This window comes from Lampris incognitus, chromosome 16 (genome assembly GCF_029633865.1).
Source record: "Lampris incognitus isolate fLamInc1 chromosome 16, fLamInc1.hap2, whole genome shotgun sequence".
Lineage (NCBI taxonomy): Eukaryota > Metazoa > Chordata > Actinopteri > Lampriformes > Lampridae > Lampris > Lampris incognitus.
In genome coordinates this window covers 31707229-31726518 of record NC_079226.1, presented here as the reverse complement: position 1 = coordinate 31726518, position 19290 = coordinate 31707229, and the positions used below count along the sequence as shown (strand labels likewise).

The window sequence follows — 19290 nt, the reverse complement described above, 5'->3', positions numbered from 1 at the left end:
ATGTCAAGGTCTGGGTGGATTAGATGGTAAGCGAACAATCAGTTCTCGTAGTCAACGTGTTGGATGCACGAGAAATGGGCAGGAGTAAAGACCTGAACGACTTTGACAAGCGCCAAATTGTTATGGCTAGACGACTGGGTCAGAGCATCTCTGAAACCGCAAAGCTTGCTGGGTGCTCCTGGTCAGCAGTGGGGAGTACTTACTGACAGTGGTCTGAGGAGAGACAAACCACAAACCGACGACAGAGTTTGGCACCCAAGGCTCATCGATGCGTGAGGGCAACGAAGGCTACTCCATCTGGTCCAAACCAACAGAAGATCTACTGTGGCACAAGTCACAAATTTTTTTTATGATGGTTACTGGAGGAATGCTTCACAACACACAGTGCCTCGCACGCTGCTGCGTATGGGGCTGCACAGCTGAAGACTGATCAGAGTTCCCATGATGACCACTGTCCAACGTCAAAAGCACCTACAATGGGCACACGAGCATCAGAACTGGACCATGGAGCAATGGAAAAAGGTCGCTTGGTCTGATGAGTCCGGTTTTCTTTTAGATCACGTGGATGGCCGCGTACACCATTTACCTGGGGAAGTGATGGCACCAGGATGCACTGTGGGAAGATGACAACCGGTGGAGGGAGTGTGATGCTCTGGGCAATGTTCTGCTGGGAAACCCTGGGTCCGGCCATTCATGTGGACGTCAATTTGACACATGCCAACTACCTAACCATTGTTGCAGAGCAGGTACACCCCTTCATGACAACGGTATTCCCTGATGGCAGTGGCCACTTTCAGCAGGATAACGCATCCTGCCACATGGCACATATTGTTTGGAAATGGTTTGAGGAACATGATGAAGTGTTCAAGGTGTTGCCCTGGCCTCCAAATTCTCCAGGTCTCAATCCGATGGAGCATCTGTAGGATGTGCTGGACTGACAAGTCAGTTTATATATCATACCTTAGAGCCATAAAGGCTCAGGTTCCACACTGTACCATCTAGCAGTCTATACTTGTGCCTTCTTCTGGTTGTTGGCTGTTTGTTACCTATATATATATGGGCACCAACATAGATAAACAGCAATCATAGAGATGACTAATGTTCCATCTCCTTTAATATATCACTTTCTAAATGAAAACAGTTGTGTCACTGAATTATCTTAGTAAAAACTGATGTTAAAGCCCAATTTATACTCCAAATGTCGGCTAGCAGACAGATGTCTCTCGACAATTTTGACGTCATGAGAGACACTTTTTGTGTCTCCCAGGGCTGTCGTGTACACTACACATTTTCTTATGTCGCAGACTCGCGCACATTATGTCGCTTAGCTGTGATTGGATAGTTGGATTGAAGGGACGAGGTGTTCGAGCATTGCCATGGTTTTGCTTGAGAGCGTTGTTTACATTACGCGCGGTCATTCATAAAAAGAACACTCGCTACTGTTGACAACACAGCGCGTGACGCGAAACGTTTCCATAGATACCAGGAGACAGTCAGCGACATTGCGACAAGCATAAATGCAACAACTCAAGAGAGACTTTTTGTCTGCCGGGAGACATTTGTCTGCTAGCCGACATTTGGAGCATAAATTAGGCTTTAGTCATTTCACCATGTTACACATAAGGGGACATACAGATACTCCGCAACCGTTCCACATTCGGTGTAAACTTCATCCAGACATTCTCCGCTCTGCATGCTGTGTAAACCCAGCTTCAGGAAGAATGTTCAAGACGCAGCAATGTCTTCAACGAATGATATCTCCACTTTGTATTGATTATACCTTCTAACGCTTTAATTTGAAGCCTTCGCCGCCTGGGTCCCAACTAAGGAATTTATTTCCTCGCCATCCCACCTTGACTCATGACAAACTATTCCTTCTTTTCATGGTCAGAAGAGAAGTAACATGCAACAAAACTAGGCTTATGACATATTTTGGGAACACCAGAAATAAGAAACCAAGGGATATCATGTATTGCCCGCTGCAGAATTGTTTTGCTGGCCGCAAACCTCAGCTTGACAACTGGTTGTACATTTTTGTCTTTTGTTTATAGGAGTTAGGGGCCACATCTAAAAAACAGACAAGTCAATTTGAGTCATGACAAATTCAAGAGGGCAGTGAAATACCAAGTGTGTCAAGCAAACTGGCCATTCAAGACGCTGTGCTGGTCACAGGGGAGGGCCTTAGGCTGAGTATAAAGGCAGAGTTGGAGGCCCCACTGAAGGAGTGCAATGAGTCTCGGTAAGGAAAATATTTGATCAGTGACTCAGAGCAGGCAAACACAAAGACACACAAATATACAAGCATGCAGAAAAAGACATATACACACTCAACCGCCATTCTCCGCTGATCCATAACAGAACTGAATTAAAAAATACCCCTCTGGCAAATCCCACTATATAGGCCCCTGAGCTGAGAACTGAAGTTCACCATGAAAATTTACACACACACACACACATACACACACACACACACACACCGCACGTTTTGGTCTCATCATTAATGGTTCCTCAGACGTCCCCAACAACACCCCACCCCCCACCATCAACTCCTCAGCATGTCCTTGGTGGTGAAAGGCTCCTGCTGCAGAAACACAGACAGGATACAGCCCACACCCATGCGGTGCATAGCCATTCCTGCCATGCATTTTTCACATATTGCAAATGTCTGAGAGCCCCTGGGCCAAACTCCTGCCGGCAATGCACAGCCAGAACCTAGGGGCCCATATAGGAACAGGCTAAACAAACATTACTACCCCTCTAGAAACCAGGTATGAACAATGTGTAACCAGTAATACGTAAGTGTATACCAGTGGGAAACTAATATGGTCTATCACAGGGGTTCTCAAACATACTACACAAAGGTCCGCATCTGATTTTTATTCAAACTCAGAGGTCTGGAATGACTGGTGATAACCTCTCGTCATTAGCTAATTTACCAAATTAGAAGTGCCGGTAGCAGATTTTCATTGCCTAGGATGGCAACGGAATATTCTGCGAAGACCCGCCCTCCTCTGCCTCCGATTGGCTCTAACCCTAACAAAAACCTGCGTACCCGATAGGCTACTCATTAAAGTCATTTATGGTCATGCTAGTTACTCTCCTCTACTCTACTCTCTCGTTTGAACGAGGGCACACACACACACACACTCTCACACACACTCTCACACACACTCTCACACACACTCTCACACACACACACACACACACACACACACACACACACACACAATTACAGAAAAATAATATCCATCCATCCATCCATCATCCAAACCGCTTATCCTGCTCAGGATCGCGGGGATGCTGGAGCCCATCCCAGCAGTCATAAAAATAATATTTGCTTGTGAAAATCATGGAGCAGAGAAGAGAGTGAACCAGGTGAGGATAGCGTTACTCAAGTTGACGACAACTACACTCCTTTCATTACTCTGGAGTACAATAAAAGCCACCCAGCACATGGTCTGTGCTCACTCCTTCCCTCCGGACAAAGCTTCCAGGACATCAGAGCTCAAACCAGCTGCCTCCGAGACAGTTTTTACCCCCAGGCAGTCAGAATAATGAACAGCAGGCACCTTACATAACTTCAGTGATTTATTATTTTGTGGGATTTCTGATTTCTTATTTTTTGTTTTTGTTATTATTTATTATTTCCTTATATATAGTTTTAAGGGCTGAGAGAGCCAGGCATATGCACTTCATTGCATTTGAAGGTACTTTTTTTTGGGGGGGGGTTCCCCCTTTTCCTCCCCAATTGTACTTGGCCAATTACCCCACCCTTCTGAGCCATCCTGGTCGCTGCTCCACCCCCTCTGCCGATCCGGGGAGGGCTGCAGACTACTACATGCCTCCTCTGATACATGTGGAGTCGCCAGCTGCTTCTTTTCACCTGACAGTGAGGAGTTTCGCCAGGGGGACACAGCACGAGAGGATCACGCTATTCCCCCCAGTTCCCCCTCCCCCCAAAACAGGTGCCCCGACCGACCAGAGGAGGCGCTAGTGCAGTGACCAGGACACATACCCACATCTGGCTTCCCACCCGCAGACACGGCCAACTGTGTCTGTAGGGTCACCCAGCCAAGCCGGAGGTAACATGGGGGTTCGAACCGGCAATCCCCGTGTTGGTAGGCAACAGAATAGACCGCTACGCAACCCCGATGCCTAGGTACATGGTACTTTTTACATGTATATGACAATAAAGTGAAACATGAACTTGAAATAAAAGCTTCCCCCAAAGCAAATTTTCTGGTGTAACGTTAATGTGAGAACTCAGCAGCAACAACACACAAAATGGAAAATGTTACACTTCATAACGTATTGTGTTCATAACACGAGGTATGGGTTGGGTCTGGATTGACTTGCTGCTCCGGACTTTGAGAAGCCCCTGGTCGATCAACTGAAGACGAGATTTAGGCAAAATAACGACTGTTACGAGATGTGTGGATTTAACATGCCCTAAACCTTTGACAAGAATGAAAATGTCTGAACAAAATCCCTTTTTGCAGTACTATGAATTAGAATTCTGCAGGCGCCACTGACCAGGCAAACATGAGTGGTGCCACCGATTAGTTAAAATCCTGACCAACCACCTTCTTAAATGGCAGACACTAATGTGGACATTATCATCATAGAAAGGCATAAAATTATTTCAGCCTGTGTCACACCTTGATTTAAGAAAAATTTTACATACTAATCAATGAATTTCTAAGACGCTGCACCACCACAGAGTCTGATCATACCCATGCCTAACAAATCAAATGTTATTTAAAGTACAACTTCTCCCCCGGGTCTGAGCCTAACTCCACCCACTGCATAATTTTGAAAAAGCTAAAAAGTGGGCAAGGGGCTGAGAGGGTTGATGTATGAGGCAGGAGTAGCTGGGGAGATCCACAACAAGGGTACCCAGTCCCTTCCACCGGCCCACCTTCCAGCACGGCATTGGATACCACCGCATGAAGACGCAGATGCACTGCAGATGGAAGGGGCCCCCGCGAGACGGGCTGGCAACAGGGTGACTGCTCCCCTGGCCACGGCGCGAGTCCAGCCCCACCAACCCAGTTGTCCGGTGGTGGTTCTACAGCCATCAAGTCCAAGCCATTGTAGCAAAATTGAAAATGATGATACAATATAACTATAACTAACTGTAAATTGAGAGAAATTCAAAAGGTTGGTAGAAAATACAATAAAGGAGGAAGGTTAATGAGAACTCTTGTGAATGATGAGTCTCCATCAGCATATATTTGAAAATGAGCACGGTTTCACAGACTCACACTGAAGGCTGGGACTGGGGGAGGTGGGTCGGCCACCTCTGATTAGAGGGTGTTAACATTCTTTCTTTTTAAAATTTCATTGCGTAGATAAGTCCCAACCGGTTGACTCAACGTCAGCATTGGCCTTGCTAGCCTCAGGGTTGATTTAAAACAGTAGATGGCGTGTTGAGCCATTTTCAACCCATGAAATGCCAATTTTTATCATTTTTGGTAAGAAATTAAAGGAGAGTGGAATGGTGAGGATGCAAGGAGTGGAGGTGACAAAGGCGTATGACTTTAAATACTTGGGGTCAACTGTCCAAAGTAACGGGGAGTGCATAAGAGAGGTGAAGAACGAGAGTGCAGGCAGGGTGGAGTGGGTGGAGATGAGTGTCAGGAGTGATTTGTGACAGAAGGGTAGCAGCAAGAGTTAAAGGGAAGGTTTACAAGATGGTTGTGAGACCAGCTACGTTATATGGTTTGGAGACAGTGGGACTGATGAAAAGACAGGAGGCGGCGCTGGAGGTGGCAGAGTTGAAGATGCTAAGATTTTCATTGGGAGTGTCGAAGAGGGACAGGATTAGGAACAAGTATGTTAGAGGGACAGTTCAGGTTGGACGGTTTGGAGACAAAGCAAGAGAGGCAAGATTGAGATGGTTTGGACATGTGTGGAGGAGAGATGCTGGGTATATTGGAAGAAGGATGCGGAATATGGAGCTGCCAGGGAAGAGAAAAAGAGGAAGGCCAAAGAGGAGGTTTATGGATGTGATGAGAGAGGACATGCAGGTGGCCGGTGTGACAGAGGAAGATGCAGAGGACAGGAAGAAATGGAAATGGATGATTTGCTGTGGAGACCCCTAATGGGAGTAGTCCAAAATAGGTAAGAAATTAATTTTTTTGGGGGGGGGTATTTTTACCCCCCTTTTCTCCCTAATTGTAGCTGGCCAATTACCCCAATCTTCCGAGCCATCCCGATCGCTGCTCCACCCCCTCTGCCAATCCGGGGACAGCTACCGACTACCACATGTCTCCTCCAATACATGTGGAGTCGCCAGCCGCTTCTTTTCACCTGACAGTGAGGAGTTTCGCCAGGGGGACAAAGCGCATGGGAGGATCACGCTACTCCCCCCAGTCCCCCCCCCCCGAACAGGCACCCCAACCGACCAGAGCAGGTGCTAGTGCAGCAGGCTTCCCACCCGTAGACACAGCCAATTGTGTCTTTAGGGATGCCTGACCAAGCCGGAGGTAACACGGGGATTCAAACCGGCGAGCCCCGTGTTGGTAGGCAACAGAATAGACCGCTACGCTACCCGTACGCCCTGAGAAATGTCAATATTAAGGCCAGCATTGATGCGTTTCCTCACTGTACTGTCATACTCAGTTTATACTCAGTGTTTAGCACTCTTAAAAGAGAACACAACGCATTATCTCGAGAAAACATAGATGATCATCCTGAGATAATGGAAAAATACACATTATCTCAAGAAAACTGGGCTGAATTAATTTGTGAAACCACAGCTTTTCTTGTCTACTGTTATCATTTACACTTGTGCTACAAAATATTTGCAGTTCAAAGTTTTTTTTCTAACCTTATGTGCACCAGTGCAACTGACATCATTCACACAATAATGTGCATAAGTACAGAACATACCATGATGAAACCTCATAAACACACACTGAGCACAAGCTCTGCATTGCCTACCAACACAGTGACCTTCGGTTCGAATCCCCGTGTTACCTCCGGCTTGGTCGAGCGTCTCTACAGACACAATTGGCCGGGTCTGCAGGAGGGAAGCCGGATGTGGGTATGTGTCCTGGCCGCTGCACTAGCGCCTCCTCTGGTCGGTCGGGGCGCCTGTTCAGGGGGGAAGGGGGAACTGGGGGGAATAGCGTGATCCTCCCACGCGCTACGTCCCCCTGGTGAAACTCCTCACTGTCAGGTGAAAAGAAGCGGCTGGCGACTCCACGTGTATCTGAGGAGACATGTGGTAGTCTGTAGCCCTCCCCGGATCGGCAGAGGGGGTGGAGCAGCGACCGGGACGGCTCGGAAGAGTCGGGTAATTGGGTGGATACAATTGAGGAGAAAAAGGGGTGTAAGAAAAGAAAAAAAACCCACTGAGCGCAACACTCTGTGGCAACACACACACACACACACACACACACACACACACACACACACACACACACACACACACACACAGGGTCTTCAAAAACAAACACAGTGGTTCTTTGAGAGTAACCAACTCCTTACAGGCTGACGCTGTGTGGTCCAACAGAACAAACACACCCCCTCTGCCAGAGATACCGCCCGAGGCTCCCCCACTGTGACCCTGTGGCTGCACATGCACGCACGTGCGCACAAACACACACACACACACACACACAGAAAACCATGCTAATGCATTCACACAAATGTAGTGACGGTTACAAACACATGTGCTAACTCAACAGGACACATGCTCACACACACGCACGCACACACATACACATAAAGAGCCAACATTTAGCTCGCCACACCCTAACAAAGTCGAGCGGTGGCTTTGCTTGCCTGCAATGCCAGATTGGCAGACTTTTCCACTATTCCTATGGCAGCACTGCTGTTACGCCTAGTCAACTGACCTAAATCAAACGCGCCTCAGTTAAATGACTTTTTGACATCGATTTGAAATCCTCTTAGGTCCAGATCAAGTAGAGGCAGTTTTCATTAGAGGTTGTTTTCATTGGACTAAAAATGCCCCCGCCCCCCACCCTTTTTCTCCCCAATTGTAACCGGCCAATTATCCCACTCTTCCGAGCTGCCCCAGTCATTTCTCCACCCCCTCTGCCGATCCGGGGAGGGCTGCAGACTACCACATGCCTCCTCAGATACATGTGGAGTCGCCAGCCGCTTCTTTTCACCTGACAGTGAGGAGTTTCATCGGGGGGATGCAGGGCGTGGGAGGATTACGCTATCCCCCCCAGTTCCCCCTCCCCCCTGAACAGGTATACCGACCAACCAGAGGAGGCGCTAGTACAGCGACCAGAACACACACCCACATCTGGCTTCCCACCCGCAGACACAGCCAAATTGTGTCTAGAGGGATGCCCGACCAAGCCGGAGGTAACACGGGGATTCAAACCGGCGATCCCCATGTTGGTAGGCAACGGAATAGACCGCTACGGTACCCAGACGCAGAAAAAGCATCGTTGAACTTAAACTGGAGGTGATATTTTGCTAAGTGAAGTAAAACTGCTTTTCCTTTGCAGATTAGAGTATCCAGAAAATCCAAAATTCTGCATCCAGTTTTACAATTTTCAGCAACCAATGAAATTTGTAGAGCAGAATCTCAAAACAATGGCTGGATAAGTGATTGAGTAGCAGGTAAGGTAGACAAACCAACCACTGTAAATTTATCAGTATGTGGCTGGTGGCAAATCGTACGCTTTCACCGTAAGCTGTACTGCGTTTGGAGCCCTGTGTACAGCGCAGACCGTGCCAACCAGCTGAACTGCTGGGTACTGTGCTTGCGTTTTTATCAGTTTTGACTGCAGACTGAGTCAAAACTGATAAAAAAGGCAGTGCAGTAAGAGGGGAGTGCTCTCAGCGTAGAATCTAGGTGCACAATCTCACAATTCACAGCAAATTATGAAAGAAAGAAGAAAGCCACTTTATTTTGTCATTGTATTCTTAAAATGACAAAATAAAGTGTCCTCTGCATTTAACCCATCCTATTGTATAGGAGCAGTAGGCAGCTGCAGCGCCCAGGGACCAACTCCAGTTCTTCTTTCCATTGCCTTGGTCAGGGGCACAGCACAGACAGGAGTATTAACCTTAACATGCATATCTTTTTTTTTTTATGGTGGCAGGAAACCAGAGCACCCGCAGGAAACCCACAGACACAGGGAGAACATGCAAACTCCACACAGAAAGGACCTGGGACGGCCAGGGGTTCAAATCCAGGACCCTCTTGCTGTGAGGCGACAGTGCTAACCACTGGGCTACCATGCCGTGTGATGCCACATTGATTCTTGCATGGAAATTTTCTTTTCTCCCGTCCCCCTCAAGGGAGAAATCTGAGCCCAGAGTCAGCTATGATCCAGCAACCCAAGAGTCAGTGCAGTGGAGAGTATGAACATTGCTCAAGGACACTTTGGCAAGAAAGATGCCAGCCAAGACAGAGGCACAGAGGATCGAAGGCCCTAAAAAGGACTGTTTCTCAATTCATTACAACTCAACTCCACTATATTTTGTACTCAAGGGAAAATCAACTTGTAGAGGAAAAAAAAAAGACTATCAAAATAAAATGAATGTCAAACCAACAGCACATCTTATAATGTATAGGCAAATTAGGAGGGACAGGGACAACGTGATAATGCAAAAATTTAACTCTTACACAGCCATATCATTTAATGTGCAAATTATGTATGTGCATTAGCGATAAATTAAACTATTTCTTCTACTGTTAAATTTAGGTATAGTAAAGTGGCATCCTTAGGGAATCATCTTAAAATCTTTTTTGGGGAGATCAGGGCAGTCCAGAGTCTGTCTCTCTCTCTCTCTCTCTCTCTCTCTCTCTCTCTCTCTCTCTCTCTCTCTCTCTCTCTCTCTCTCTCTCTCTCTCTCTCTCTCTCTCTCTCTCTCTCTCTCTCTCTCTCTCTCTCTCTCTCTCTCTCTCTCTCTCTCTCTCTCTCTCTCTCTCTCTCTCTCTCTCTGCCTGTGACTCAGTCATTCTTCTGAGCTCTCCATCTCTCGCAAGCCATTTCTAATTCACCATCTCATTCTGTCGGTCCGTCTGCCTGTTTTTTTTTCTTTTCTTTGCCGCTCCTTACCAATTTTCAACCCCCGAATCCCTGTCTGTCAATCTTTCTCTCAAGAACGGTCTGGCATTCAGAACATTAAAACAGAGTCAAGGAGTCATCTGAGGTGCAGCGGTATGGTGAGGTCTACGCCACACCAGAGCTACCAATATGGCAGATCCCAGCACCAAGCTCTGGGGTAAAGCACCCTGTGTAAATGCAGGCAACACACTCTCGCTTCGACAAGCACAGACAAATTGAATGACGCACGAGCATGTGCAACACCCACACACGTCTTCATATCGACGTTCATACCTATCAAACATGGCGTTTGTTTTACGCTATTGGACCTTTTCCAATCGGATATAAAAGCATTCCAACAACTTTAAAAGAGAAAAATAACTCAAAGAGGGCTGGACTGAATTTGTTTTTTTTTCTGTTCCAAGAGTTTGATGCAGAATGTATGCCGGCCTATTCATCGTCATTCACTCACTTGCGTGTTTGTCTGCCAGGGCGATGAGTGTGCTGGAGATGTCCCTGCGCCGGTAAAAACACACCACTTTGGCCTCCACGTTCCCATTGGCTGTCTGCAAATCAGAGACAAGCGGCGTTACCATGGCAACAAGTGGCGCCATACGCAGAGCACAAGCACAACCTGCGCGCGCGCGCGCGCACACACACACACACACACACACACACACACACACACACACACACACACACACACACACACATAAAGCCCATGGGTGAGGCTAGTTAGAAGTTTGGCTGCACATAAAGTGCCAGACTGGAGCCTCCTAATCCCAGCCCCAGGTCTCCCAATCACAATCGATAGGCATTACACTGATCTAACCAGCATGATGTAGTTTGGTTTGTCTGACAGTCCAAGGCTTTTAATGGGGAGGAAAAGATACAGGTAAACCTGCTTTCCAGCATGATGACAAGTAAATCCATACATATAAGACTAAATTGAAGGAAAACAGGGCAAATCTTTAGTATAAAATGAAAAAATAATTGAGATGTGTACACCTGTACAGTATGACGTTGCAATAATTTCATCAACAATAATGCAAAATGCAATGGGGATAAGTGTCTGAATATACATTTCTAGGGAAGACAAAGAAGTAGTCATATATCAAGCATTCAATCTGAAGGATTTTTTTTTATAAATAGGGCTCTACCTAAAAGTCTAACAGCAAGAAAGGTAACTTCATTAGAAAATAAATTCACCGTTTTTAACTTTAAAGTATGAACAGACACCAATATGATCTTGCTCGAAGAGCCACAATTTTAGCATCCGAGGCAGACCAGCAAAAGAAAAAAATAAATGATTAACACTGTGCTGCAGTACGAATTGTATAATCATACTGAGATTCCCTAAAAAGGTGTCGGTTATCCTCATCACAGTATCATTGGCTCATTTGCAAAGCCATCCTGAAAATATTTGATCAGGGGCCCCCTGGTGATTCCTACACTTGACAAGAATGAAATGGGATCAGACACAGTAAAACAGGAAATAAAAAAAAGCAATGGAGTGAGCGATGCCATATAAGGGAAGTCAAGAAGTCGAGACAATTTTATTTGTACAGCCCAATATCACAAATTGCAAATGTGCCTCAGGGGGCTTTACAGCAAGACAACATCCTGTCCTTAGACCCCCGCATCAGATAAGGATCAATTCCCTAAAAAAGAAAAAAAAAACCTTTAACAGGGAGAAAAAATAGGAAGAAACCTCAGGGAGAGCAACAGAGGAGGGCTCTCTCTCCCAAGATGGACAGACGTGCGATGGATAGAATGGAAGTCACCCTTATATTTGGTAAATGTATCTTAAATACGCACCGTCGTCACTGGAGATGTGGGCAGTATATTATACTGTGTTATGCAACATCCTTATAGGAAAAAAAATGATATCTACAAACTTGACAATGCGATCTGCAGCAACAATGCATGGTTCATACATCTTGGTTTACATTTTGCAAAGTCATATGAACACAACATCTCTGGAGAACCTTGGGCAAATATGGAAACACATCAAGCTCATCCTCCGCAGCTAAATAAAATACCGAAGAGGCATGAGAAAAATAATATTTAAGATGGTCTCTGAGATGACACATTCATTAAAAGAAACCTAAAGAGAATTTACCCTTCGCTTTTATCTCTGCCAGGCGGTAGCCTGAAGGGGATTATGCATTTGGTCACGTGCATATGCGCATGCATGCGGGTGTGCGTGCATGTGTGTGTGCCGTCTGAAGCCAGAGCTGACCTGACCATGGTTTTCCCAAACATTAGCGAAGGCACACCTACTAGACTGCAACCATTTTGGTTCCATAGCAAGCCTTTTCTTTTGGAAAGTGCAAGTTCATATCAGACTTGGTTGCATTCATGCGAGGGTCCGCCAAGGAGGCTGCACATCCACAGACTAACAGGCAAAACGTTTTTATTAAGTAGATTTTTTTTTTAGTTGAGCGCTGCATATTAACACTCCCCCCCCCTTTTTTTTTTCTCCCCAGTTGAACTTGGGCAATTGCCCCACTCTTCCGAGCCACCTCGGGCGCTGCTCCACCCCCTCTGCCGATCCGGGGAGGGCTGCAGACTACATGCCTCCTTCGATACATGTGGAGTCACCAGCCGCTTCTTTTCACCTGACAGTGAGGAGTTTCACCAGAGGGACGTAGCACGTGGGAGGATCAAGTTATGCCCCCGTTTCCCCTCCCCCCCAAATAGGCTGACCAGAGCAGGCCCGACCAAGCCGGAGATAACATGGTTAACACCTTTTTTTCTCTCCATATCTCTGGTTCAACTGAATTGAACACTGCACGATATTCTTATAACGGCAGGAAAAACACTGGTTTTTCTGTTCATGTGTGTGTGTATCTGGCTGTTGCTAACCTTGCATACTACTGGGCCTGTTAACCTAATAATTTTTTTTGCACATTTATGACTATGATCAAGGATCTCTCATGTTTACGGTGATTCAAAACCTTTGAAAAAACTGTTTTATACCACAAGTGCTACCTCCTCAGCTGGTTTGTACCAAGTCTGAGCACCATAGAAGGGGAGATACGCCTGGCATGTGTATATGCAGAGCATGATTTAATAATGACTGAAAACTTGAATAGGTCGACAGGCCTTCGGAGAAGTGAGACAAGCGAGGAAGATGAGAACCTAGAGTCTTCCGCTTCCTGTGTGGGAGGATGGTGGCGCGAATTCCCATTTGCAGCGGCCTCACCCAGTACCATTGTGGGAAGATGGCAGCTCGAACTTACCCAGTTCGAGTTTACCCAGGCCTCACCCAGTACCATCTATGCAGTGTCTTTGTCCACGTCTGCATCCAAGTTTGTGTGTTCGTTTGATGGCTGGGAGAGCTGGCACTGGATTGGCTGGGAGAGCTTGGTCTACGGTGTCCTGTGGGCCCAGGGGCCACAGCCCTGCCTGGAGCTGCACACGAAAAGGAAACCTCGAGGGCGGTCTGACAAGACGCAGAAGCGGGGCAGGCTGAGCTAACTGCTAGCCCATGCAGACCGGCAGTTCTGATAACACCGAGGGTGGTATGGCGGCGGCCTTGCCTAGCGTTGAGTGCATTTTTGGTGTCGTTGTGTGGCGTGTGGGGAGGGGTGTCGAAGGTTCATTTCATGTGCGCAGGTGCATGGAATGAAATGACAAATGTTCCTGAGTCCTGATAAATGGAAAAGGTTCAAGTGCAAAAACTGAGAAAATGGCATGAAATATGGGCAGCAGGATGAGATGAAATGGGGCATTGTCAGCTTTAGCGGGCAAACATGAAAACAAGGGTTCTTGACTTTTTCCAATACTGCAACACACTTGGGTTAGAAAAATTTGTTGATTAATAAAAAATGCCAAACAATAACTTTTATCATCCTGTCTAGTACAATCACAGTAGGACACATCACAGTTTAGTCTCAACAGGTCCAGGAAGAAAGCAAAATGGATCAACTGTGCAGCGGGAAATTATCAACAGGCTAAATTGTTCAATTTCAAGTCAGTAAATGTATTATTTCTATCTGCTGACTTATAAAGTACACCCAAATCTAGTTCTCTAGACACCAACTGTACCTGGGTCCCAACATATTTTCCAACTTTATACCTTTATTTTCTGACCCTCAATTTTAAGACATCTCTCTGATTTATAACTCATTCTTTCAAATTTGACAAATGGCGATATATGAAGACTCAGGATCTAGCTGTGTTGTGGATGAATTTTCAGATTTATCTCTAAAAAAAAAAAAGAGGCTGTTTTATTCTCCTGTTTTTTCCTTCTTTTTGAATACTTTGATGGCATCAAAGTTATTTTTCATACTTTCCTGACAATTTTCAAGACTTGTATCTCAAACCTTGTGCAGGAGAGACAAAGAGATCCCTGAGGAGCAGAGGAGCAGTGACAGGCAGAGCAGAAGGCTGAGTCTGAGGGTTTTGTCAGTCACACTCAACAGCCTCCATATTATCCCGGCCCAGCCTGGGACAGGGGACAGGGAACAGGCAGCAGGCACCTGTTGCAGTCTAAAGAGACGGTCTTTTTATTATTTTTTTTTCCATCTCATCTTCCATCTCATCTTCGAACGAGCCACATAGGAGTTAGGGCGTTACCAGATGGTTCCCAGGACTATAACATTGATACCCAGATCTCATCCAGACATACAACTATTCCTACTGTCTTTATGCATGCTCAATAATCCAGGTAAGAAAATCACAGAAAGTTGAATGAATTTATCTGGACGCAACGTTTGAGTGTGTCCAGCTAAGTGACCTCTTCAGTCTCAACTGACTGCAGGTATCCCATCTCCACCCTTATAAACAATACAGTGGCATAACGACCGAAAAAAGCAATAAGCTTCATTTGCAAATTGCCGTGACCATTAACTAGAGTTTCAATGGCCATCTGTACTATTCACAGAGGCACAGAGGATTTGGGAATGACTGCAATCACAGCATTGTAAGATGGTGACAGATGTACTCTTAGGCCAGACTCTCCTGAAGCTGTGTCTTCAGTCCATGTACTTCACATACAGGGGGCAGTACTATAGGCAGAGACATGGGTGTGCTATGGGTTCCCCAGTCTTACCTGTAGTGGCCAACGTGTATATGGAGGAAGTGGAAAAGAGGGCTCTGATGTCCTATCCAGGGACACCACCTAGCCATTGGTTCAGATTTGTGGATGACACCTGGGTTAAAATTGAATCTCAGGACGTACCACATTTCACCGACCACATCAACTCGGTGGACAACCACATCAAGTACACCAGGGAAGATGTGAAAATTGACAGGTTAGTCTTCTTAGACTGTGAATTTGCAATTGGTGATGGAGGACATTTGATTGTTGATGTTTACTGCAAACCAACACATACTGACCAGTACTGAAGGTTTGACTCTCATCATCCACCAAAGCACAAACTAGGAGTCATCGGGACACTGTACCACCGAGCTGACAACGTCCCCACTGACACAGCAGCCGGGTGGGGGAGAAATCCCACATTAAACAGGCCCTGGTTAAGCGTGGTTATCCTAACTGGGCATTTGTCAAAGCCAGGAAGATGCCCAAACAGGACACCAGCCGATCAAAGAGAGGAGAAGGACAACAGCTGCCTAAGCGTAAACCAGTGGTGATTCCATATGTGGCAGGAGTGTCCGAACAGTTGAGACGCATATTTTCCAAATGCCACATCTCAGTTGCTTTCAAACCCCAATACACGCTGCACCAGAAATGTATGCACCCCAAGGATTGGGTCCCCCGGCACAAATAGAGCAATATAGTGTACGCTGTTAAGTGCTGCGATGATTGTCATGAATTGTACATTGGGGAAACAAAATAGACGCCGGCAAACAGGATGGCACAAGACAGAAGAGCTGATGTGTCTAGGCAGTCTATACCCATCTACAGGCCAGTGGCCACTCTTTCATGGATGAGGATGTGCACATCCTTGATAGGGAGAAACGCTGGTTTGGACGGGGAGTCAAAGAGGCCATCAATGTGAAGAGGGAATGACCATCCCTGAACCGTGGGGAGGGCCTAAGAATACATCTGTCGCCATCTTGCAATGCCGTGACTGCAACTATTCCCAAATCCTCTGTGAATAGTACACATGGCTATTGAAACTCTAGTTAATGGTCATGCCTATTTGCATATGAAACCAATCACTGTTTTTGGTCATTATGCACTGTATTGTTTGGGCAGCATGGTGGCGCAGTGGTTAGCGCTGTCGCTTCACAGTAAGAAGGCCCTGGGTTCGAACCCCAGGGTTGTCCAACCTTGGGGGTCATCCCAGTCGTCATCTGTGTGGAGTTTGCATGTTCTCCCCGTGTCTGCAGTGGGTTTTCTCTGGGTGCTCCCGGTTTCCACACCATCACAAAGACATGCATGTTAGGGTTAGTACTCCTGTCTGTGCCCTTGCCCGAGGCATGACAAGATGAACTGGAGTTGGTCACGAGGTGCTACATGGCGGCTGCCCACTGCTCCTAGCTACACAGCTAGGATGGATTAAAGGCAGAGCGTAACTTCCCTATGGGGATCAATAAAGTATCACAAAATCAAAAAAATTTTTTTTTACAAAATAAAGGGTGGGGATACTTGCAGTCAGTTGAGACTGAAGAGGCCACCTTCGATGAGTACTGAAATGTTTCTCTCTCAAACATTGTGTCCAGATGGACTGATTCAACTTTCTATAACTCTTCCTAATGTTTGCCAATAATATTAGTGTTGCGATTAGATACTAAAACATTCTGGATTATATCACAGTGATTACTTAATATGAACACAGTCCAATTTAGGGCTTGATGTCTCCTGCACAAGACATATGTGATCTCTTCATTGCAGCGGATCAAGCCCAACACACCAGACCCTTTGCCAGTTTGGCGAGTTCTGGATAGAAGCAATGAAAAGTCTGCATTGATAATATGGGAACAATGCCGGGATAGAACCAGTGCGGTTAATTTGGCCTTAGTAACACTCACCTTGTTCAACTCCTCTATCCTCCTGATCAGCAGTGGGTTACTGGACGAGTTCTCAAAATAAACATAATCTGCAGAGAACGAGAGAAGGGGGAAGGGATAAAGAAAGAGAAAGAGCGAGAGAGAAGAGAGAGCAGAAAAGAAAAGAAAATGTCATTCAGTATTCTCGAAGGTCATCCAACCATTCAGGGCGATTTCCACTTGGAACAAACTATGACAGCTTAATTAGTCAAAAGGAAAGTGCAATAAAGACATCCACCAAATGTGGGTTCAATTTGATTAGCTTAATTTCATATGCAGCAGTTCCAGCTGTAGTTGGGAGGTCTGCCTGAATAAGACGTTTGAAATACACAACATACGCACCTATAAACAAGATCTGGATTTCCAAACCTTGTGTTTTTTCAGCCCCCAACTTCTTTGTTTTAAGGCTCCCTTCATTTTAATCCCCCCCGTTGTGTGTGTGCGCACGCGCGCGTGTGTGTGTGTGTGTGTGTGTGTGTGTGTGTGTGTGTGTGTGTGTGTGTGTGTGTGGTGCATGCACACAAGTGCTTGCAACCTTAAGTACGTAAATGTATACATTTGCATGTCCATTCGTTCATTCATACATACATGTATACATGTGTGAGAATTGAAAAGCTTGCATATCTATGTACTTGCAGGTTGGTCTGCACATGCACACACACACGCGCACACACACACACACACACACACACACACACACACACACACGCGTGTGTGGCTGCTGGCACTGTTCCAGGCCCATTGGAGGCTTAGCCCTCACCAGGGTGTCCCCACAGGCCCCAGTCTTGGTAGGGTGCCTGGTCTTAGCCTTGCATGTGTCCTGGCCGAGAGCTGTCAGATTATACCCCACACTTGGTAGGCTGCCTGGAGCTGCAGCTACCCTCCCCTCAACCCAGACCTCCCTCTCTGCAAAAGCCCTCATACACCCCTCTTCCCGACAATCCCACGGGCCCCTGCTGACTTGACTGACTAGGCTCAAGAACTCCAAGAAATCACCAGCATAACGGGATAAACATGGACTTGAGATGTGCACGCGCACACACAATTCCTCTTTTTTCTCTTCTTCTCCTCTGTCTGTGACAATAACTCATTCTCGTAAGCACAAGGCATGGCAGCTTACAGACAAATATTTTCTCAGAAAAGTAATGTTGACCAACACACCATTCACCTAAACCCATAATCTACTCTGCATCAAGTATAGCATGATATCCCAGAATTTTGTTCTTATGGGTGGAACGCCAACAAGGCAGTACATAGGCAAGAAAGTAAAAACTAATTTCTACAGGGACTATATATGTCAACTAAAGGGACACGTTCTCAATCCTCCACATCTGTGATAAGAGGAAAAAGGGAGACAGCCACAACATGCATGTCTACTTGCCTGTTCATACTTTGGCCTGCACTGGCTTGAAGTCAGACTCCATTGCTAAGTGACATCTTTATTCCCTCACTGGATCTTAAATACACCTACGTGAAACTGAGTGATAAACACACCGAGATAGAAAGGAATGTCTGACATACTCATGTTTTGACCACAAGCAAGCAGCAGTGCCCTCAAGGTCAGAGGTTACAAAAGTGGGCTAGTATCTAAAAGGTCACCATTTAGACTCACTAGACCCGCAGGAAAAATCTGGACTGGAGACTGAAGGAGTAAATGAGAGTAATGTAAAAAAAAAGAAAAGAAAGGAGAACGAAGATAAAAAATATATAAATATATATCACCATCTTTGAGAGTAAAAGGTTGTTCTACTTTCAAAGACGGTGACAGGGCCCATGATCAACAAGTGAAAAACGGTACAAATAAACTTTGGCATTAAACAATGGCATACATTTACAGATCCATTAACCGTGGGCCAAAAACTGCGTGGACCATTTCAAAATAAAGAAACTGGAGTCACAAGAGGAACATTCGTTTTTGGTGTGGGTTATGGTGTGAATCATCACCAGGCTGTGACGGCACGCTTTCTGGCGAGGGCATGTGAGGCGCTCTGTCTCATTTCTTGCAGCACACACAGAGCTGGTGTGAAGGTAGGACATTAGTTGCTGCTAGCTCTCTCCTTTCCCTGTCCCAGGCTCTTTAATACAAGAACAGAGCACCGTTTAATGAAGAACAAGAAGTTCCACTCTTGTTCCCCTCGTGCAGAAGAAAGCCATTATGGAGGAAAAGAGTTTAACTGAGCCGAGTGCGAGAGTTGAGTGTGGGTTGCGCTCAGCGCTGGAGTTTCCACCATGTGAGAAGCTGAGACTTGGTAGAGAGCAAACGAGAGAGGGACTACAAGTGAGAACA

The 19290-nt window shown here is 46.1% G+C and overlaps 1 protein-coding gene across 1 annotated transcript in view; it reads right to left on the bottom strand.

Moving 5' to 3' along the window:
• The window catches only part of mta1 (metastasis associated 1), a 60356-nt gene that overhangs the window by 34217 nt on the left and 6849 nt on the right, over window positions 1-19290 (bottom strand). Inside the window, exons 2-3 of the mRNA XM_056295498.1 lie at window positions 16986-17053; window positions 10513-10606 (exon numbers count right to left, since the gene is read on the bottom strand). Coding sequence (XP_056151473.1) covers window positions 10513-10606; window positions 16986-17053 — 162 coding nt within the window. The remainder of the gene's footprint in view (window positions 1-10512; window positions 10607-16985; window positions 17054-19290) is intronic.